Below are 23,799 nucleotides of genomic sequence, written 5' to 3'. Positions count from 1 at the left end.
TAGTTAAACTGTCAAGCAAGAAGCATTTATTAAGCACCTAATGTGTACCAGGTATTGTGTCAAGCACAAAGGCTGGTAATGAAGGGGATTACTTTTTCAACCATTTTGATGTAGAGGAAAGGCTTCCCGCAGGGATAGTCATTGAATAAATAGCTGGCCAAGCTACACCCAGCAAAAGAACTCTGGGAGATGACTATGGAATTCCCAATCCCTCTAATTTTGCCCGTCTGCATTTTTGATTTCCTTCACAGGCTAATTGTGCACTAATTCAAAGTCTGACTCTTTTTGTACAACAAAACAACTGTTTGGACACATATACATATATTGTATTTAACTTATACTTTAACATATTTACCATGTATTGGTCAATCTGCCATCTGGGGGAAGGAGGGGAGAAGTTGAAACAAAAGGTTTTGCAATTGTCAATGCTGAAAAATTACCCATGCATAAAATTTTTGTAAAAATCAAACAAACAAACAAATAAATAAATAGCTGGTCAGAACCTTGCTCCGTTTTCCCACTGTTTCATTTTGGCTAAAGGTCCAGGAGTTTTGTTTTCTAGTTTCTTGGCCCATAAGACTCAGAATAGTAAATTAGGTGTGGGAGAAGGGTAGATGGGCAGCCCAGCTTGGTCTGGGGTTAATTGATATAAAAAAGCAGGTATTTCCACCTCAAGACCCCATGGGCTTCTCTGCTGTGAGAGTCAATTATAGAAAGGAAACACTCGCTTCTTTGCTTGAGGTGCTTAGATCTGAGTTCTAATCTCTGCTCTGCCAAGTAAGGGAGCTTGGCCAAGTCCCTTAACCTCTAAGGCCCCGTTTCCTGAGCTACAAAATGGATAAGAATTATTTTCCCTGCAAAATTTAGTTGTTCTATATCAAGTGAAAAAGTTCTGGGGAAGTTCTCTGGAAGATTGTAAAGTGGTGTTGTTACAAAATGTAAGAGTAATATAACCGTATCCTTTATCAAAGCAATTACTGCCAATGGTGTGCCTCAACATGCAATAGTACGTACCAGGCCCTGTGTAAAATGCTGGGACAAAGTGAGCGAAAGAATCCATCCATAAACTCACGAGGACAGCTTAGAAATTTCCTCTCTCCAAATAGGGAAGCTTCATGCATGCAGAACTCCATCCGGGTTATTCCTGCAGGTTCAGAGTGAGTGCCAGCACCGGACAAGGGGCAGCTCTGTTGTTTGGAAGGGGGTCAACCACAGGCAAGAAAGCCCACTTCTGCCGGAGCCAGTTCTCAGCTAGAAGTGAATGCTTTAGTTACCTGATTCCCAGGCTAATTAGGAGGAAACCACTGTGGGAGCCTTTTCAAGTAGTACTGTGCACCCCACTCAGCCTTCTAATGGCCTGGGGTATCTTATGTTGTTTTCTTGGGTTGCCATTTAACTTCCAGTGTGTGCATGGTACACAGGCAACTCCTCACTAGACTCTGACCCAGCACCAACTGAGAGAAGGAGGGCAATGAAAATTTAGTGACAGGAGCTGCCCACCAGATGTAAGGGTCCTTTAAATGGGCGGCCACAGCGCAACAGGAGATTGGCCCAGAAGTAATCTCTGTGGATATAGGACTGCCCTGTGGGTGGGATCCTGGCCATATTGAGATAGCTTTGTAATGGGTGACAGCTCTCTCACTGGTTGGCTGTGTGTGTGACCTCACAGGCCCTTTATAAGCCCACTGCAGACAGCAGTTGTTCTCTTTAACCTGGCTCCCTAACCTGGGGTAGCTGAGCCAAGCTGATGGATAGCCGAGAGAGGTAAGAAGTTTGGTAATGAACACGTGGGTCTTCAGACCAGGTGTTCACTAAGGAGTTAACAAGTCAGGGCATTATGTGAGTAGGTATAATAAAGGCTTTTAAGATTACATGTGGCTGTTCTTGAGTGTGCTACCAGTTATTAAACTATAGATTCAAGAGATCGTGGCCAGAGACCTTTGAAGGCCTCAGAGGAGGCGAGCCGAGTAGAATTGACACTGCAAAGATCCGTGGTCAAAGGTACTCTGTTGGGCCTAGGACAGACTAGTAATAGTAACTGCCAGGAGGGCATATTACAACTAGACACACTGCCCCGAAGAGGATGAGCAGCAACCTGGCTCATTGGGAGGTGTCGGGACAAGGCGGGAGGTGGCAGCCTCCTTGAGTCCTGGCACCCAAGTCTACACAAACCCATTTCCCAGAGGTTTTTTTTTCATGTGCATGCACAGTAGGGTGACCCTTCACCTTCAGCCACCCAGCAAGAGCCTGCATTTCTTAATTAAAGCCCCAGATGCTCAAGGGTAAGTATCAATAATCAAGAGACAGAGTGGGAGCCAAAGAGCTGGGTTAGTAGGGGCAGGTGGGGAGGACAAGGATCAGGGATTGGCGAGAGAACTGACCTCACCAACCTCACCAAAGGGATGCAGCTGGATGTTTCTACTTCAATAAATGAGAGGGGCAGCTAGGTGGCACAGTGGATAGAGGACCAGCCCTGAATTCAGGAGGACCCGAGTTCAAATCTGGTCTCAGACACTTAACACTTCCTAGCTGTGTGACCCTGGGCAAGTCACTTAACCCCAGCCTCAGGAGAAAAGACTCAATAAATGAGAAGAAAACTCAGTTGAAAATTTTGTAGGTGAGAAAACTTTGTTTTGAAATTTTATTAAAAAAATATACTTGCAAACATACAAAATTTAGGATGAAAAAACGCTCAGTTTAAAACATGTAATAACTTAATATTTGCAAACACACATGGATGGTACAAAATTCATATAATAAAAAAAGTTAGTGATGCAGTATCGATGTTGAAAAGAAAAGACCCATTTCCAGAGATTCTTACCTCCACTTCCTAAGAAGGGAAGCACAGCACATGTTCACAAATGCCCGTTGTTTGGACCAGCACTTTGTAAGAATGGGTGAAGCAGACATTAAACAGTAACACACACAAAAATTAAAAACCATTTCCAATGTACTTTTGGTGAATCAGTCAAACAGAATGACCAAAAAAAAAAAAAAAAAAAAAAAAAAGATAATCATCTCACTTAAAAATGAATAATGCATCTCAACAGTTTTGATGATGTCAAATACAAATTGGAGGTGAAATATATTGCACACATTTTTCCTAAATTAAGCGGAAAAACAAATCAGGCAAAGATCTGGGCCCCAGGGCTGATTATCCTAAGTACGGGTCGTTTAAGTCTGAGGCCGATCACTGTGTCTGCTTGACCTTTCATTAAGATTTAAGTATGTTCATCCAAACCACATTATTGGTTTCACAAAAGAACCAAAATAAGAAAATATGGACAAAAAGCAAAGGTTTGCTCAGCAGCAAATGTGCAAGAAGACAATTCTTCATTCTTTGTTCCGTGAAACAGCCTGAATGAAGCTGAAGGCTGCTTTATCTCTGCCGTGTTCTCAAGCTTTGCTCAATGTACGTCTCTCACAGGCCGCTCTTACTTCCTTAGCACTCCCTCGTCCCTCACTATCTCTCCCACTTGCTTATGAGCTATGGAACAGCAGCCACTGTCTGCACTGGGCAAAATGGAAAAATAAAATTGGGACTGACTTCTTTGGGGAAAAGAAAAATAAAGCAGCAGGTCTAAAAACAAGATTTTTTTTTTTTTTTTGGTAGAAGGATCAATGTGGCTTTCTTAAAAAAAAAAAAAAACTATCACTAGAGAGAAGAACAAGAAGTGCTTGGCTATGCAGGTTTTGTTTGGGAAAAACTCATTCTCACTTAGGCTTCTGCACTCTTGGAATAAGTAAAATCCAAATTTCTTTTAGTGAAAACAATCCATCGCTGTTGATGACGGTCCTAAGTCTCCGGGAACCCCTCCTGGAGGCAAGAAATCTATACTGAAAGTCAACGAAGCCTTCCTTGTTTTCAAAGCTCGTTGGAGATGCCCTAGAAAGGGCAGTGATTTCTTTGGGGAGGCGATTCCATTCGAGAAGGCTGGACTGCCAGGATACACCTGGGACCCTAATTCAGTCTCACTGCCCCGTGAGACTCATTTCTTTTGAGCACTCAGTTCAACTTGGGGTTTTCAACCTGTGAGGACCTATCCAAGACACTGCCAAAAATGTAAACAAGCGATCCAAGCTAGCAAGAGGGTCTGGATAGTTCAGTTGGAGGAAGTGATAAGGCGACTGAGCTACAGCTTTCAAGCAGGGTGGACCAACAGCAACTACCCAAAGAGGTTGGCCTGCCCTATCCAGATAGTCCTGCCTGAATTACTTCAGGAAGTATGGCAGTGTAGACCTGGCTTATGCATTATAAATAATTCTAATATATAATTATAGAGGTTAAAACTAAATTATCTTTTTAAAATCTCCACGACTTGGGCACTTAAAATTTTTAAGTTCCACACGAAGGAAACCTGGTTTCCTTGATTAGCTATTTAAAGGATGTAACCGTCTGGAACAATTGACAGAAACTGTCACAGAAGATTTCGCTCTACCTTTCCAGTGGGCTCCAAATATCATTTTATCGCTAGCCACTTGCCAATCGGTCTGACGGTAGGATGACATAGATTGTGTGCCGTGATCAGACCCTTCTCTCCCAACTGACCAAAGCATCCCATTTTGCTGGACCAGACATGGGAATCCTGAGGCTTGCCTCTAGCTAATTAGGATTCTCTTGTTCTCTCTTTCCTGGCTGACACCAATCATTTATTTTTGGTTGTCAAACAGATGCGCTGTCTGGAAAGGCAAAGTACTTTTGGACTGGGCCCCCTCCCTTGCCTCCCTCCCTGAATTCAGCCCAGGGTCACCAGCGGGACTCAAGAGCTAGGACAAGCAAAGCTGGAAGCTTGTTAAATAAAGCAAAGCCAATAAAACCAAGTCCTTTCATGCAGAGAAATGAAGGTCAAGCTAAAGTTATTTAATACACTTAATAGGTGTCACCTACCGAAAACTCTGCTAGAAAACCCTATGATTGAGTTGCCTCGAAAGTTCACCAGACCGTTCCCGAGAAACGACCCCGAGTCTGACAACGGCTTTCACAGCGCATCTTCGGGAGAGCGGCTGGAATCAGGTGAGCTTCTCACCCTGGAGTCATCAGAATGACGCCCAGAAAAGTGAGCAGTGCATCTTACTTGATTACATACGACCGAAGGCCCGACTCTCGTGTTAACTAAGACACTTTGATTCCAAGGGCTACTATAAAATGACTATTGCTGAAATAAATGGGAATCTACACTAAAATACCACATGCCCTATGGGGATAGACACACACCACACAGAGGAGGAACAGCAGCATCCAAGGTGCCTTTACCTGTCGTCTCAATACCTGGGCGGGAGCGCGCCCACGGGGCAGCGAGTCCACTGGCCAAACTTGGAATTTCATTCATTCATTTCAAACTCAGAGATGAAGTGAGTGGGCGTATCCCGGCTCCCTTTCCTGCATAGTTTATTCCTATCAGTCAAACGTGTGAGGAACAGTCGGACTAGGAGAGGAGGAGGGGTCATGTTGTATTATTGGTCCACCGGTTGTTTTTTTCCCTACAGTTAAGAGGAGGGATCAAAATTGTTTTGAACTCATGCTTAGCTAGAAAAGGACAATGAGGTTACACTTAGTCGTAGTTCTCATGTATAAAAAGAAACTTGATATCTTCTTTAAAACACCTGGCAGTTTAAAAAACAACGTTTTTAAGCCTAAGAGGATTCCGGCTTTGCCAATTGGCCAATTAAGTCAAAGTGGAACCGAAGTAAAATCGGAAAAGAAAAGGTAATGCTCACACCAGCGGCCAGACTTCTTATGGTCTGGTCAGTATCAGGAGAACAATTAAGAAATAAATTCTTACCATGAAATTTGAGGCCCTCAAGGCCCAATGACACCATTCTTATCAAATAACCTTGCAGGTGAACAAGAGTCATACAGCGTCAACTTCAGTGGGACCTAAAAACCGGAAACGATTCTGCGTCACAAAATCTCCATCTGATCAGAACTTCCCTAGTAGGTCAAATCTCAGGAAAAGGGGTTCGAGGTGGGTCCTTTTTGGAAGCGAATGATCTTTGCAAGGTAGGACGTTGCATGAGATTCCTGGGATGAGCGCTTTACTTCCAAGGGAGGGAGAGAAGGTCAGAACCGTCCCATCGGGAGAGGCCTTGCCCCGCCCAGCTTCTGGATTGGGAAGGTCACGCGTCTCCATCCTGTCCTCTGAATGTGCTTGATGCTGATGAAAAGGCCCATGCAATTTTTCCGTAAATGGTCTTTGTTTTTCCCACTGAAATAAAGGATTGCTGGTGATGCTTCACAGTGAAATCTCCATCATTTCTGAGAATATAACCTTAAAAACATTCTTTAAGAACAAGTCTCTCTCTTTCTCTCTCGTAGGCTCAATTCCAGGACTTTCCAAACAGCACGGTTTAAAATCAAAATCTCTCACACCAGTTCCATTAATGAGGCGTATTTGTTTCTGAGTAGACACCCCCCACCCCCCCCCACACATTCACACACTCAAACACACACACTCTCTCACACTCAGGTGCCCGCGGGCTTCAGCTCAGGTCACTATAGCTGCAGGTTGTTGATGTTCTTGGTCAGCACTTGCAAATAGACTTCATGGAGCGTGCTGAGAAAGCTGGCGTCGTTCTGTGGGGAGAGAGGAAAGACATGGCTCTCATAACTGATGGCGCAGTCAAGCCCCTCAAGACCCCTGCTACACGAGAGGGTGAGTGAAGGCCGTCCAGCACAGGGAGTCGGGCAGCCTTGGGCACCCTGGGCAGTGATTTGGACACCTGCTGCCCAGGGTCACACTCTGAGGCCCCTGGTGGCAGAGAAGATGCTGACCCTGCTCCTTTCCTAAATAAAACTAAGTTGGGGAAATGAAGAGGAAGAACCCTGGCCTTCTTCAGCCCAAAGCCAGGGATGGCAAGGGAGTACCTCAGCCACGTGTGGCCTCCATGACACCCTAGGCCCATTTCCACGAGAGAACCAAAGTTCTCTGGCATCCACAGCATAAGCATCTTTCGCCCCCAGCTGTGCCAGCAAATTTCAGGCAGGTGACACTGAGCCAGTCCCCGCCATGGGACTGAGGGCAGATGATGGACCCAGCAGTGCGCCTGCAGCCGAGGCCCAGCCACGTTCAGCTCAGGCTCCCGTTCATTGAAATGCCTGCTGACTGACTCAGGGAACTGTGGGGTCACAGCAATTTTCCCCAAGTGGTGGGGGTCTGCGGTCTGTATCTGAAGGGCTACAGTCTGTATATGGAGGGTTGTTGTCTGCATGCAGGGGGGTTGCACCTGCCCATAAGCACTACTTTAGAAACTGGGCCCAAAGCTCGAGCTTGGATCTTTTGATAAACTGGAGTCCATTTTGACTTTTGATTCCCACTCAGAAGTTAAAGCAAACAGAGCTGGACCAATCATTTTGTGGGGAAGAAGGGAGCACTGGTCAACTGACTCTGGCAGCCCAAAGAACATGTCAAACACTCAATTCCTTCTACTGAGGAGTGTAAAATTCAAGATAAGCAATTACCTTTATAAGATGTATTAATGTGTCTTGGAGCTGAGACCTGCTGAGAACCAGAGGAGGCTTTGTTGGATTTTCCGAGGTGCTGCCCGGGCGACAAGGGGAGCCGGCCTTCTTCTCCAGCTCCGCTGTCTTCGTCGCCGACTGCTGGAAAACACTGGGTGACATAAGGACGGAAGAAGCCGGTGTCGTCGCTGTGACAAACTTGGGAGAGGAGACCTGACAACAGAGGGAGGAGGGTTAGGGTGAAGCTAACGACGAGATCAGGTGGAGAGGAAGCCATCTCTGATGAACGTAAGCGAGAAGGCCAGGAAGGAATTAGGAGAAAATTAAATGTAAGAACCTTAGGCTCTGACGTTATATATTTGGTGGAAATTCTTTCCAGGTTATTAAATTTTCAGTTATGACCAAAGGAGGAAAACCTGTATCATGGGAACGATCCTGGAGTTGTTACAAGATACTGAGATTCAGTCACCTTGAACCAAAATAAGCTACAAAATGTAATTAAGAGTACAAGACTGTCCTATGAGAAATTAGCAATTACAACAGCTAGCTTTCACGGGGTGCTTTACAGGTGGCAAAGCACGTTAAAAATACGGTCTCATTTATTCCTTATTACAGCCTGTGAGGTGGGGGGCTATTATAAGCACCCTCATTTTACAGATAAGGTAAGTGAGGCAAGTAAGACTTGTCCTGAGCCAATAACTGCCCGAGGGCAGACCTGAACTCGGGTCCTCCTGACCACAGGCCCACTGTGCTGTCCGCTGCCCTTTCTTAATGACCGGTTCCAGGTGAGCTGTGCCAGGCCTCCAGGAGACAGCTCTCTTCTCAGGCAAGGGGAGGGACGAGTCAGCCTGAGGCACAGGCCCACAGGACAAGGGCAAGGGAGGGGAAGCCAAGGGTTCTCAGGAAACCTGGCACCACAATGGTGTCTGCCTGCCCATGGCACGCCCTCCTGGGGGCTAAGAGAGCCTCGCTGTGCCCCCACAATGGCTTCCCGTCCCGCGAGGATCCCATCAGCAGTAGCGAAAGTGAAGCAGGAAAAGCCAGCTGCCAACATTGCAGCATGGAGGGCTGGGGCCTGCTGCTGGCTGGGCTCCAAACCAGAGTCCTCCCATCCCCCTTTCTCTGAATATCTTTATCAGGATGTGCAGGCTCTTGTTCTTTTTGCCTTAACCATGGAGCCCCAAAAGAACCTGAAATGGAAGTCATGGACAGGACCAGGGAGCCTGGCAGCACCAGGGTGACCCTGAGCTGCGTGGCCGGGCTAAGAAGTCGCCCGCGGCACAAGGTGCTGCCCCCCAAGGTACCACTCCTCTGGTCCCATCTCACCTGGGGCAGGGTCTCCCCGTCCTCCCCTGACTCACTTCTCTCTGTGTGCCCACAAATATGTTCCTACTTCCCGTCTATCTGGAGGCACCTTCCCCAGCAGCCTCACTTTGGCCCCCTAGAGAAGCCCTTTCTTCCAGTGACTAACAAGGCCCTGGCTTTAGGGAGGCTTCCTCCTTCCTGGTGACAGGGTCCTCTCCCTGACTCCTCTCCTTACTGACAATAGCCCCTTCTCTGCCTCCTCTTCCTCTCAAATCGCCCTCCGCCAGGCTCCAGGACAAATGGCCCACTCCTCCTCGCCATCATCCTCCCCACCCTCATGATCATGGCTGGCCCTGCCCCGTCTCTCCAATCCCTGATCTCACTTAGGCTTCTCAAGGCCCCTGGGAGACAGGAGAGACCAGGAAAATGAGGGTGAAAGGTCACCCAGCTGATTAGTGGCGAAGGTGTGATCTGCATCCAGGGCCCTTGAGCCCCGATCAGGCGTGTCCGTACCATCCCACACCTGCCTGGCCACCCTGTCCAGATCCTGCCCCCTGCTGGCAGTCAACGGTCCGGCAAAGTCATGAACATGGCAGCCAAGACCCCCCAAGGTGCCTGGAGGATCTTGCTTCTGACCTGAACACTGATCACAGGGTGTTTCCCTTTCTGGAGAAGGAGATGACCAGCCTCCAGCCACCCCTAGGACTGCTTCTCCTTTCTCTCTGTGTCCCCCCTGAGCAGATGGGATGGCCTATCCTAACCTCAGAGGGAAGACCCTTCCAACTCAGAAACCTCAAGACCAATGGGTGTTAAAGTTCGGGGAGGATTCCTAGGCCTGGATCTACCTCTCCGGCTCCTACCTTCAGGGGAGACCTCCCGGCGATGCTGAGGGTGGCCATGGCCCCTTTTCTTCTGGCATGAGGCTCTCGGAAGCTCTCGGGAGTTGCCAGCTGGCTCGCCGAGGAGGTGAAGTGAGGGGCGATGGAGTTCTTGGGGAGTGCTGATGGCTGTGGGGTCAGCTGGAGCTTGTGTAGAAGGCTGGCACTCGAAGAGCTCCCGGGGCTCGTGGCATTCAGGGGGGCCACGAACTGGCTCTGAGAGGCGATCAGATGGCGCACCTTGTGCCTCAGCTCAGGGGTGGGCTGGGCGAGCAGAGGAGAACGCTGGGGAACAGCCTTCTTCACGGCTAGAGACTCGGTGACCGGGGCGGCCTTCATCAGGGGGCTCCTGGGCACCACACACCCGGAGGAGCTCTTCCTGTCAGGGGGCCCAACGGGGCCGGGGGCCTCCTGCTGCCCCACGCTGGGGCTGCCGGGCTGCACGAGGGGATTCTCCGGCTGGTGAGCTCCTCTGGATGACTCAAAAGAAAATGGTGAGAACAAGTCATACTCTTTGGGGGAGGTGTCTGCTGGCAACTTCTCGACCCCCTCCGAATTGGGATACACGATTGTGGGTTGTTCCTTTGGCAACGAAGTTCCGAACAATTCTTCCACCGTGAGGTGCTTGTGTCCGGATGGAACAGGCTGCAAAACAAGACCATCGAGAATCAGGACAAGGGAAGGCTTTCCGGCCGCTCACAGGTGAATAGCGCTGCAGCAGTCTCGGAAATGGTCTTCGCCATAAACGAAAAGCAAGTCTGAGAAGGAGAAAGCCTAAAAGCATCTGAGCAAAGTGCCTTTAACTTGTCCATGAGAAACCATGGCCCGGGTAGGCTTTAATAATGGGGTTCAATTTGGGAAACTCTGCTCCTGTGAAATGCAGGAGTCTGGCCTGGAGGGGAGACCGAGTTCAAACACGACTTTCAACATTTATTTAGGAGCTACGTGGCCTGTGACAAGTCATGAAAACATTTCTAAGCCTCAGTTTCCCCAGCAGTCAACAGTGTTAATAACCTTGCAAAATTAAAGTGCTTTACAAATGCTTGTTTTTGTTATATTCTCCACAGAACTTCAAAACCTTTTCTCTGGCCTGGCAGAACCTTGTTTTAGTATGTAAATGTAAGTGGAAAAAAGTGTGATGTGGATCCTAGCTCTCCACTATCCATTATTTAAAAAGATATGGTCCTGGACAGATCACCTGAATTACAAAGCGCACGTGCACAAAGAATACAGATGCATTGTGTGCTCAAAAATAGTAGACAGAGAGCCAAATAATAATGAGAAACAAATCTCAGCTTTACCTTTTAAGGCAGGCCTCCTCATCCAGAAGGTTCAACTGAGCTGATCAAAGACCTTTGAGGATCCCTTAAGAAGTCTTAACTTGGATAAAATGTTAAGACTAAGAATGAAAAGTTTCTGTATTACCATATGATGTCATGAGATGATTCAAACCAGTTCCACTTGTTCAGTGACAAAGAGAGCCATCTACACCCAGAGAGAACCGTGGGAACAGTGTGGACCACAATAGAGCATTCTCACTCTCTGTTGTTATTTGCTTGCATTTTGTTTTCTTTCTCAGTTTTTTTTTTCTTCCTTCTTGATCTGATTTTTCTTGTGCAGCAAGATCACTATATAAATATGTATACATATATTGGATTTAACACGTATTTCAACATTAAAAAATGCTTGCAGTCTTGGGAAGGGGGGAGGTAAAGGAAGAAGAAAAATTTAGACTTCAAAGTTTTAAAAAAAATGAATGTTGAAAACTATCTTCAGATGTATCTGGAAAAATAAAATACAATGGGGAGGGAAAAAAGGCCTCAAGATGCCTGCTATAATTGACTTGTCTTTTTTCTTTTTTTTTTTTTTTAAAGATAGGCAGCCCCTAATTAGCAAATGGGTCATGTTCCAAAAGTTCACTTGAAATGTTTCTATAGAACAATATTTTCTATGTTTCTTAGTTTGTTGCCACTTTAGAGCAAAAGGAGCTACTCTTACAGAAGAAAGAGACTCCTCCAATGACATACAGATGTTTTCCCCTGAACACACTGAACAGGATTTACAATCAGGGGTAGCAGGTTCAAAGATCTAGAACTTGAAGAGGTTCTAGAAATCTCCCTTACCAATCCCTCAGAAAGAAATGGGGGCTCAGAGAGTGCCTTGCCCCAGGGTACATGGCTGCCATGTGGCAGAGACAGGGGTCAAACCGAATGCCCCATCTTCTGTACCCACAGCCACCTGTAAAGGCCCATCATGGAATCATCCTGCTGTAGCTGGATCAGAGCAGCTCCTTAGAAACCCTCCCTCCAGCTGCTCAGCTGCTGCCCAGCCACAGACTTTACCCACTCTATTTGAACTGCCTCCTAATTGGGTGGGCCCAGGCCCTTGGCTGCCAAAAAAGTCTTTCTAAGCCCTGACAATGGTACAAGTCTGAGGGCCTGTGTTCAAATTCCCGCTATACATCATATAATTTCCTTAAGAGGTGACCACTTTTTATTAGAAAAGAATAAAGTGTGATTATGGTAAGAATAAGGCTTGCTTTGTCTGCTGTCAAAATGGTGCCTTTGGGGGAGGGAATTATGGATATGGTGCTAATATTAATAGACTGAATCCCCAATGCAGCCGAGGAATTCATCAGGGAGCAGTGTCGTTCAGATGAGAAAGGAACAGCGTGGTCAAGCTGAATGTTCACTAACCACTAAGGTCTCTCCCAGGTCTAAACTCAGGATGGCAGGACTCCTGTCAGAAAGTCTCTAATGGTTCCCTATTGCCCCCAGGATAAACGATAACATCTCCAGTGTTGTCAACAAGGCTCCAATTTCTCCTTATCACAAGATTCCTCTCTCAATCCCTTCACGTGGCCACCCAGCTGCCTCATTAGGTGCTGATGGAGCTCCCCCTTCATCTCCTGGCTCCATGTCTCTTCTCCTCCGGCTCACGGGCCACAGCTTCCCCCATGACCTCGTCTCTGCTTGGCATGTACATGCTGAGTGTCCATGCTCTCCATCTCCCTAATTGGATGCAAACTCCCATTGCGGAGGAGCCAGTTGTAGCGAGCTATCGTCTCTAGAAGCTGCCGGATCACTCTCTAGGAAGAGATCTGCTGTGTCTTCTACTCAAATCTCTCCGACAGATTCTTCTTCCTGTAACGAACCGTTGTCTCCAGGCAGTTGCTGTTAACTCTTGTCCTTAGAAGTGACTTCCCTTCCTGCAGAGAGCCCCGTCAAGCCTGATGCAATTCAAAGTCTTCTCCTCTGAATCCTGGCTCTGAATCTCCTCCAGCTCTTATCCTTCTCCAGGCCGATCTGCCCTCTGCGCCCAATGCTGTCTCTTTTTATCTCCCAGAGAATGGGCGTGGGACAATGCAAGGGCTTCTGGGAAGAACCACCCCAGCCAATGAGCTTGCCCCCTCTATCAAGTCAACCTGAGTTCTCACCTTGTAATTGTCCAGAAAACCTGAATTCTCACCTTGTCACCATCCAGACAACCTCAGTTCTCACTTAGTAATCCCAACATCTCCCCCTTTCTTTTGATTTAGAACATAGGACAGTCATGACCTTGAAACATAAATCCATCAATATGGGAAGTATTACAGATAATTACATAAATTACATAAGCACATAGTAACATAGTAACGTAACACATGCTAGAAGTATATAACATAATCATAAATTGAAAATTTATAAATGTCCATAAGTCCATTGTCCATTAGTCTCATCTTGTGTGAGGAAGTCCAATGATTCCTGCTGGTTTTTAAAGTTCTTTAACAGTCTTCTTATTATCCATGCTCTTTCAGTGTCAGATGTTTCTTAGATCTTCTCCTTTATTTTGAGGCCTTTCTCTTTTTCTGTCTCTCTCTGATGGACAAGGTGAATATGACTCGTTGGCACCCATCTGATTCCTTCTCCTGCTGAAGAAATACAAGCAAACCCTCTCTCCCAGGCAGTTAACCGCTTTCTAAATCTCTTCTCATCATCTGACAATTACATTGGAGTTGTTTGCACTGGGCACAGCCCTGTTGGTTTAAAAGGCCTGTATTCTCCCCAAGTGTAATCCATTTTTGCAATCTGATTGCCTTTTGACTGACTTATCAGGTAATCCCTTTCTGCCATGTGATTGCTTCTCTGCTGATTGATTAAATCAGAGTCCTGGCCTTCTAAAGGCTCTTTAGGTGTAACATCAGCTGCCATCATGCCCCAAGTCTTTTTTGCCTGGGGCCCTGGACCTGGGCCCCTCATCCCATTTCCCTGAATTATTTTACACTCTGATGCCCAATGGAATCCTCTGTTGCATTTTGGACATGGGGTTTTAGGTCTTCTTTCACCCTGTCTTCTCACTATATTTCCATACCTACACTGAGCTCTTAGATGTCCAATTTTTCCACATTGAAAACATCGCCGAGTTTCTCTAGATGTCCCTTGCCAGGAGGGACCCTGCCTTTCCACATTCATCATTGTCCGGGTGTAAAAAGCATTTGTTCCCACTGTAGCGCAGCGTCTTATGATCTCCTCTAAAGGAGCATCTTTGTCTAATCCCCATATAATTCTTTTGCAAATCTCATTGGCATTTTCCTTAGCCAGATGTCTGGTCATTATTTCTGTAGCTGAATTTTCTCCAATAGTTCTTTTGACAGCAGTTTGCAAACGTCCCACAAAATCTGCAAAAGGTTCATTGGGACCTTGCTGTATTTTAGTGAAAGCCTCTCCACGATCTTTGTGTCCAGGAAGGACACCCCAAGCTTTTATTGCAGCCTTAGCAATTTGTTCATATATTGTCATGGTATAATTAATCTGTTCCGAATTCTCTCCATATTGACCTTCACCAGCTAAGTGCTCAAAAGTGAATTGTGTGTTAACTCCTATTTCCAAATTGCATCTGACTTGAATTTTACATAATTCATGAAATTCCGCAAGCCATAATAAATTTTCTCCAGGTTCCAGACATGTCCTTGCTATGGATTTCCAATCATTCGGGGTTAGGACTTCATAAGACAAACCATCTAGTAACATTTTGACATAAGCTGATGTAGCCCCATAAAGGGTACAACCTTTTTTCAAATCCTTAATTGTATTCAAATCTAAAGGTGCATATCTTCTCCTTTTTTTACCTACAGAGTCAGTATTTTCAATCACAGGATATGCATGTATAAAATCACTTATATCCTGTCCTTCTCTCTTAGCTTTAACCAATGCTTTTTCTAATCTTGTCATAGGCTTAGGCTTCTTCACAGGCAATTCTGTTTGTGTTTCTGCCTCTTCCCTTCTTTCTTCCTCCATCTCTGAAGGTGGGGTTGATGTGGGCCTGTCAATAATCTGTTCTCTAGGCAGGGTTGAAGCTTCTTCAAGAGAATCATACCATAATTCCTCATTTAAATCCTCTTGCTCTAGGGAAAGATCTTGATCTTTCCTTTTTTCCTCACACTTCCTCCTCTGTTCATTTTTTGAACTTTTCCTTCTCCTACAACTTGCTTGATAGTTTAAGGCTAATTGAACTATGTTGTAGATATAAAATACGTCTGCAGAAATTGAACGAGGCCCATTTTTTGCTTGAAATTCTTTCATTTCATATCCCACTAGCTTCCATTTATCTACATCTATCTTTTCTTCCTCTAAGAACCAAGGGGATGTGCGTCTTAATGCAGCCAAGAGTTTAGCAATCTGTACCCAGGTTACAAGTAAACTCTGCTCCTCAATTATGTTGATTATACTCTCAATAGTACCACTCCTGAATGGGGGTGGAGCTGAGGTTGCTTCTGGGGCTGGGGTTGAGTCGGCTGAGGTCCAGGGATTGAATATAGCTAACATGTGCCCCATTTCAGCTATAAGAGATTCCTGGTTTAGCCCTTAACAAGTTAAGTTCCTTATTTATCTATTAGCACGCTCACTTAATCTTTAACAAAGTTTCCTCGTTACTCACGGTTCTGGGTCAGAGAGACTGAGATCTAGATCGGAAGCTTTTCCACTGGAATCAGGACTGTGTCTGTCCCTGTTCGGGCGCCAGATTGCGAAGGTCTGGTCTAGCTCCTCTTGTCAGGATAAGCAAAAGTCCTGGCCCCACGTTGGGCGCCAAGTGTAGCGAGCTATCGTCTCTAGAAGCTGCCGGATCACTCTCTAGGAAGAGATCTGCTGTGTCTTCTACTCAAATCTCTCCGACAGATTCTTCTTCCTGTAACGAACCTTTGTCTCCACGCAGTTGCTGTTAACTCTTGTCCTTAGAAGTGACTTCCCTTCCTGCAGAGAGCCCCGTCAAGCCTGATGCAATTCAAAGTCTTCTCCTCTGAATCCTGGCTCTGAATCTCCTCCAGCTCTTATCCTTCTCCAGGCCGATCTGCCCTCTGCGCCCAATGCTGTCTCTTTTTATCTCCCAGAGAATGGGCGTGGGACAATGCAAGGGCTTCTGGGAAGAACCACCCCAGCCAATGAGCTTGCCCCCTCTATCAAGTCAACCTGAGTTCTCACCTTGTAATTGTCCAGAAAACCTGAATTCTCACCTTGTCACCATCCAGACAACCTCAGTTCTCACTTAGTAATCCCAACAGCCAGTTCCATTTGAGTCTCGACACAGGCCCTTTCCACAACAAAGGCACTAAACTGGGAAATTACACGAGGTACTGTCAAGTAAGCACTAAAGTAATACTTTCTTTGGGCCAAGTAAATGGAAGATAAGTCTATTTCTGTCTAATTAAAAGTTGATTCCAGGTCACCATTACTACAGTTGAAACATCTGACTGCTCTGTAGGTACTGCCAAGAAGGGTCGATGAATCAAGACATTTCTTTCCCTGGCTGGGCAAGCTGAAAGCCAACCAAGAACTCTGCAAAGCCCCCTTCTCTGCAATGACCTTCAAACGCTATGGTTTAGCCTGGGAAGGGGCCTGAGAAGGGGCCTGAAGAGTGGGCACTGAGTGCCCAGCAGGGTCTGGATTTCAGCCCATTTCCCTTTCCTTCTCTTCTCCCAGGCATCAAAGGCAGCTGAAGGCTACAAGGACAGAGCAGAATCTGCCAACGCCTGCCAAAACAGAAAATCTGTGACTTGAAGGAAGTAGGCTGCCCGTGGACTTTGCCCCAGCCTACGGAAGGCAGCTTGGTCTTTGGTCAACGACTGTCAGGGGTACAGCTCAAGAACCACACAAAAATATTTTACCCCTCCCCCCAGTTACTAAAGGCATGAAGGCTACAATCTGCAGGACTGGAACCTGGACTCTTTGGAAGTCCTCAAGTGGTACCTGACAGGGAGCAAATGTTGCCGAGTGAAAACTGGACGTAAGAATTACGTTTCACATTGAAAATGTCAATTTTAAGCAAGGATTAAAGGAAAGAACATTCAGCTTGACCACGCCGTTCCTCATCTGAACGACACTGCTCCCTGATGAATTCTTCAGCTGTGTTGGGGATTTGGTCTATTAATATTAATATCATAGCCATAATTCCCTCCCCCAAAGGCACCATCTTGACAGCAAAGTAAGCCTTATTCTTACCATAATCACTCTTTATTCTTTTCTAATAAATGAGTATTTTTCCACCAGACCACAGTCCCATAGGGAGGAAATTCTAAAGAATAAATCATGAAGCGGATTGGTGGTTTCCTTGGACCATTACTCGTTCTCTCCCACTAGATGGCATAGTGACAAAGCAAACAGTGGTGACCTGGTTTGCTCCTTATTACAGCACAGAGATGACTAAAGAAACAGGCTTTGTAATCACACTAGGGGGTTCTATAAGTTCAGGAAACTGAGTGATACACATGGCTTCGGAAAGCTAGGCAAACATTGGAATACCAAAAGATTTTGTTCGTTTGGACTCTGTGACAGGGACTTTAACAAAGTTACAGGAAGCACAGCGTTTAGGAAATCTATCAGGAGATGTCCTCTTAGCTTGTTCACCTCATAGATCAGGGGTTCTCAAACTACGGCCTGCGGGCCAAATGTGGCCCACTAAGGGCGTTTATGCAGCCCCGCCGGGTTATAGCAAATGGTCTGAGGGGTGGAGACAGAGTGAGGTTTTGTTTTTACTATAGTCTGGCCCTCCGACAGTCTGAGGGACAGTAAACTGGCCCCCTATTTTAAAAGTTTGAGGACCCATTAACCCATTGAAGAAACTCATTAACTGCCGTCTCAGGCTGTCATTCAGGATCAACTCAAGCAATAAGGGGTGGGGCTGCCCATGGGATTTCACTGATCGGGGAAGAGACTCCTCCACCAAGCAGGTGGACAACTTCTCCTCTCAGGTGTTAGGGGACTTTTTCAGGGTCACTAGAAATCGGCCTCCTGGCTCTGAGACCAGCTCTCTATCACTAATTACCAGCCCACAAACAGCAGCAAGTGGGCTGTGCACAGAGGTAGCCTAGGAGCCCAGAGGTCCTGAGTTCAAGATGCCCTCTGGCACCTGCTGGGGGAAGTCAATAAATCTGAATGTGGCAGAGAGGGCGGCCAAGTACGTCGGGAGTTTCCTTCTCCAGGACGTCATACCAGTGAGATCTAAGGTGTGGCCCCTTTTTCTGGCTTCTTTGATTTTTTTGCAGCATACAATATGCAGTTCTGAGCCCTCCTGATGGATGCTGAGGAAGACTGGGGACTCAGAGCTCTGTGTCTAGGCAGGGATCTAAGACTCACAGAGGAGCCCCTACCTGTCAGAATCCAATGTAGGGGCTGAGAGAAGGTGGGGATGAGGCAGTAGGGGTTAAATGACTTGTCCAGAGTCATAAGCTAGTGTCTGAGACAGGATTTCAAACCAGAACCTCCTGCCTTTTGAGCCGGTACTCTAGCTGCCCCTCGAATCTGATTCCTGAACAAAACCGTTAAGCCTATGTCCCTGGGGAACACGTCCTAACTTGGGGCAGACTCACCTTCTCTTGCGTTTGCAGCCCCGGGGACGTCTCTTCTGATGTCTCTTCAGCACTGCCAGGGTTTGTGAGGCGAGCACCTGGTTGTAACCCGGGGCTTGAGATAGTTGAGTCCGTAATTTGATTCTTTATAAAAAAAAGAAAAAAAATATATTCTCTAAGTATATTGGCCACAGGAATTCTCCAAGTAGCATTTGGGAATAAGAAAGCTGCTGTATTTAATTAGGAAAACTTAAAAAATTCCTATTTAACTTTGTGTGTTAATAATTTCTTTAGGAACTTTTGTGAGATTTGTTTTAAGAAATGAAATGCTAGCAATAATTTAACTCATTCCTTTAGTCTTTATTTCTAGTAACAAAAAAAACCCCAATGTTATACTTGTTAATGTAGCTAAATAAAAAGATTTCCAGAAATCACTAGTTACAGCTTACGTGAGATTTTAAAAATATAAAGACAAAATGAAGACTAAAACATGCTTATTCTCTGAAAGTCTTTTTAAAATAATATTTTGTTTCTCCCAATGTAAAGAGAATCTTAAACATTCATTTTTTAAAAAAAATTTTGAGTTCCAAATTTTCTTATTCCCTGAACCCCTAAAACCCTCCCTATTCCCTATTAAGCTGATCATCTCTTTAAAAAACTTTACTGTAAAAATGCAGCAACTGGAAGAGGGATGAAAAACTATTAACAAGGGACTTAAATCTCGTTTTTAATTTTCTGGGTTCATTTTAAAGATTTATGGCCCACGTAAAAATAATTTTGTGAAAACAAGTGTCAGACCTCTGATAGGAAAATGTCAGAGGCAATCTTGAAAAAAGGGCTACTCTGAAACTTTAAGGACATCAAAGTTCATCAGTGAGGACACTCCTAGAAACCAATTGAGAACCCAAGCTTTCTATGCCTACTCTTGCTCGGGACCTAAAAGCTCTGTTCTTTGGGGCCTCCAAAACTGGGACAGCTGGGCTTGGGGTGAAAGATATCCCATCAATCTCTGGTCTTTCCAGTTTGGAAGGAACTTCCAGACCTTGCTCTCTATTGGCACACTTATTTGAAACTCAAGGTAAGTCACGATGAGAATTTTGGGGAGAACATTTGCTGTAAATAGTCCCCCTTCTTCCTTCTGTACAAATATATCATTAATTACTATGGAGTTCCACATGGTACGGGCTCAAGCAAAAGTTGGTGAAGGCAAAAATGTGTCATTTTTCTGTCCTCAGAATCTAAAATGTCTATGTATTCTCTGAATACAACCACTGAAAGGGATATGATCTATACAATCTCAGTCTTTAGAGGAGCCAATAATTTCAGGAAGCCCATGGTTTATTACAGAGAAGGGCCGTCCCTAGATTCAGGGGCCCGGGGAGTGCATTGCAGAGGATAACATTGGTCAGAACCTCACCACAAAACAGCTGGATATTTGGGGGTGGGGCTTCTCAGTGATTTCACCTATCCCATGACCAGGTAATAAAATAAATACAGAGTGCTGTATACTACAGCAGTAGGCCTGGCTATTTTCCTCTGTTTGCAAAGGCCCATATACCTGGGAGATAGGATGAGCTAGCCAAAATAAATAAATAAATAGCAGCTTTTAAGACAGACATGTCAGAGTGTAGATGGCATATCCAATTCAGTTGAAGTCTTAATGGTGGCTGATTTCCTCCTACAGACTTGACAAAGTCTGAGGGACTCATCTCCTTAAGAATCCCAGATTCCCTTATACTGCCCTTTTATAAATCTTTCTCCTCTGAGTGGACTCATCGTCTTATCTCCTTTGGGCAAGAGAGGATTCCCCAGAAGGTCATGAGTAGAGTCAGGCTTTTCTCTCAAATGCAGAAATACAAATTCAGATGGCCCCCATTGCCTTCATGTGCTGTAGCACTCACCAACATGGCAGGCGTACTCTGACGAGGAAAATTCTCTTTCAAGGAGAAGTTTATTCTACTATTAAATAGGAGAAATGGTTTCAAAAATTAGGAATGCAAAAAAAAAAAATTTTTTTTTGGGGGGGGGCAAACACAAGAAAGCCACTTGTTTGGTTTTTAAAAAATATTTTATTCCCCCCATGACATGTAAAAACAATTTTTAACATTTGAAGGTTTTTAAAATTCCAAATTCTCTCTTTTTTCCTCCGTCCTTCTCCCTGAAATAATAAACAATCTGATAGAGGTTGTTCAAGTGCAGTCATGTAAAACACTACCATATTATTCATTTTGTTACAAGAAGACTCGAACAATAACAAAGAAAAAAATCATATGCTTCATTTTGTATTTAGACAACATCAGTTCCCTTTCTAAAGGCAAATAATAGTTTTTATCCTAAGTCCTTTGGGACTGTGTTGCATTACTGTATTGCTTGAACATAGTTAAATCATTCACAATGCTTCATCATACAACTCATTCACAATTCATAATCGAACAAAACTGCTAGTACTGTGTACAATGTTCTCTTGGTTGTGTTCACTTCACATCGCATCAGTTCTTGTAAATCTTTCCCGGTTTTCCTGAAATCCTACTTTTGATTGTTATAGCACAATAATATTCCGTTAAAATAATATACCACAGCTTATTTAACATTCCTTTATTAATATTAATAAATTGTTAATCCTTTATTAATATTTTTTGCTGTCCAATTCTTAGCTACCACACAAAGTGGTACTAGAAATATTTTTTGGATGTAACATTATTAAATAAGTGCCAGATTCAATCAATCTTTCAAGAGTTTTTGTTTTTAAATGACTGATGTTGAAATGTTTAAAATTATTGTACATCAGACTGCTTGCTGTCTTGAGGAGTAAGGGAGGGAAGGAGAAAAATTTGGAACTCAAAATCTTACAAAAATTAACCTTGAAAACTATTTTTACATGTAATTGGAAAAATAAAATTTACTGAATGAAAAAACAAAACAAACTGAGGGACATCATTTCCCTTAGAACAGACATTTCTCAAAAGCACATTTATTTCTCCTTGAAGACAAAGGCATGTGGTTGTCTTCCTGATCCTAGATTTTCTTTATAGATTTGTGTAAGTCGGTTGTTTCTCCTGCGTACTGCAGAGGACCAATGGCATCGTGACGTTGGCTCAAGGTACAATGTGTCTGGCTGAGCAGGCCAGTCTGAGCTCGGGAGGCTCTACCACAAGTTGGGCACAAAGAGTTCGTTTGAGCATTTGGGAAGGAGATGTCTCTAAATCTGCTGCACAGAACACCTTGGACGCAGGCGCGCCATGCTGGGTGGTCCTGTGCCAACATCTCCCATGTCTAACTTTGATTCCAAAGTTCTTCAGAGAGATCCTGAGAGTGTCCCGATACTACTTCTGACCTCTGTGTGTGAATTCTCCATAAAAGTCTTTTAGGTAATTGTGGGCTTAGCATTTGGGCTAAGGGACTAGCCCCTCTGCAGCAGAGTGTGAGGGCCTGGCAGCTCAGCTTGAGAGGGGACCTCAATGTCGGGTCCCTTATCTCGCCCCCCACTCAGTGCAGCCTCTGAGGCTGAGATGGAACGCCACGTGTCCTGGACCATTCCCGTCACTTACACTAACTCTGAGCTAACAACTGACGCCCATCAGTTTCTCCACCACACCACCCACTTATGGGACCATCAGTCACAACAATGCCAAGGATAAGTTCACTTACCTTGGCAGGACACTTTCCAGGGAGGTACACATTAATAATGAGGTTGACACATGCATTGCCAGAGCTAGCTCAGTGTTTGGGAGGCTCTGAAGGAAAGTGTGGGAGAGAAGAGGTATTAGGCTGCCCACCAGACTGAAGGCGCACAGAGCATCGCGCCGACCTCATCGCTGCTCGCCTCTGAAACCCGGACCGCCCAGCAGCGCCAGGCCCATCTGAACTGTCTCGGGAGGATTCGGAAGAGCACTCAGGAGCCTGAAAGCTAAGGCCAGCTAAGGCCTTTCTTTGCTGCTGTCCGCTCTGAGGCCCCCACGGCCAGGCCTGAGCGCACATGGGGGTCACCTGGACTCTGGTGAGTGGTCACTTAGAGGAAGCCAGGACAATGAGACTCGGGGTCTGCAGTCCTTACCAAGGACACAAAGCTTGGACACCTGCCCCTGAGGAGAATTACTGAATATCCTCATGGAGAGGGCAGACCACACTGGTCCAAGGAGTAGAGGGCCTGGGGAGGTCACAGTCTCCAAATATTTCTAACCCAGTGGAGCAACACTACTGCTACCAGAGAGGGAAAAAGAGAAAATGCAGGCCGAGAACCCTCAGCAGAATGCATAGGGAATGGTTCAAATCCCCCCTGGAGGCCGTGGGGAGAAAATCTTCCTATATCTCTGGAGGAACGCAGGAGTGAGCCATCCTCTGGGAGACACAGCTGGCTGAGGGAAGGGGTCTCAGGCTTGTTCTGCCTCCCACCTGAGACTTCTGGGAACAAACTGAGACAATGTCTGCTCCATAATCTTAGCTTATGTCCTAACAAAATCAAGGACTTTGCTGTGCCAGTATGAAACATGGGCCCTCAAATTTGAAAAACTGTCATCCTAAAAATGCCCTTTACCTTTTTCAACATCCAGGAAGGTGCAGCTAACTCACGGCACAGGGTTTAAAGGGGATGAAGCAAGAACACTACAGTTGTCTCAGAAACGAGTCACTGGGTTTGAATCCACTGCAGGTACCTTAATGTTAAGAGACCTTTAATTGTTATCACAGTGGATACAAACCAGCAGCACGCCCAACAACCCCAGGCCAGTTCTAAGAGACAACAAACACCCCAGTAGGGAATGACCCTCCTGGGTCCTACAAGCAGCCCTCATATGGGACTAGGGGCTGAGGACAAAGGAGAGCCTGAGGAGACTTCTGGTCCTTTGTCTGGCCTTCTTCAAAAGCCAGGTGCCCAGTGGTTAGAACTATACATGGAGCCAGGAAGACAAGAATTCAAATCCAGCCCCAGACCTCTTCTAGCTGCCCCTGTCCACACGGGTACAATTGGGATAAAAAGATCCCTGACCTCACAGGGACAAATAAATTGCTTTTCAAACTTCTCAGGGCTGCAGAGACGCTAGCTGCTATGATAACAAGTACAAAGCTCCTGAGCACTTAGTGAAGCAATTTCCTCCAATGTATTCATGGAGCGTGAACAGGAAAAATTGGTCGTTACTCAGAAAAAGTTACATTTCTAGGTTTCAAAATAATTAAAAGAAGTTTTAAAATGTTCTTGGAATGAACAATTTTAGGGTCAGCCTTTTGTGGCAAATAACGGTAGAACCTAATTACAGGTTTTCTTATAGGCAAAAGAATTTCTGGATGTCTTAAAATCCAAATAAGAAAAATCACAGAAGTCTGTGTGCACACCACAAGAT

The 23,799-nt window shown here is 45.4% G+C and overlaps 1 protein-coding gene across 1 annotated transcript in view; it reads right to left on the bottom strand.

Annotated features, from left to right (window-relative positions):
* Positions 1–2,598: 2,598 nt before the first annotated feature.
* DCP1A (decapping mRNA 1A) overlaps positions 2,599–23,799 on the bottom strand; it is a 39,998-nt gene continuing 18,797 nt past the window's right edge. The window contains exons 6-9 of the mRNA XM_074284472.1: positions 18,485–18,607; positions 9,625–10,287; positions 7,460–7,672; positions 2,599–6,574 (exon numbers count right to left, since the gene is read on the bottom strand). Coding sequence (XP_074140573.1) covers positions 6,494–6,574; positions 7,460–7,672; positions 9,625–10,287; positions 18,485–18,607 — 1,080 coding nt within the window. The 3' untranslated portion in view covers positions 2,599–6,493. The remainder of the gene's footprint in view (positions 6,575–7,459; positions 7,673–9,624; positions 10,288–18,484; positions 18,608–23,799) is intronic.

The sequence above is a fragment of the Sminthopsis crassicaudata genome, chromosome 1 (genome assembly GCF_048593235.1).
Source record: "Sminthopsis crassicaudata isolate SCR6 chromosome 1, ASM4859323v1, whole genome shotgun sequence".
Classification (NCBI taxonomy): Eukaryota; Metazoa; Chordata; class Mammalia; order Dasyuromorphia; family Dasyuridae; genus Sminthopsis; species Sminthopsis crassicaudata.
This window is presented reverse-complemented; position numbering and strand designations above follow the sequence as displayed.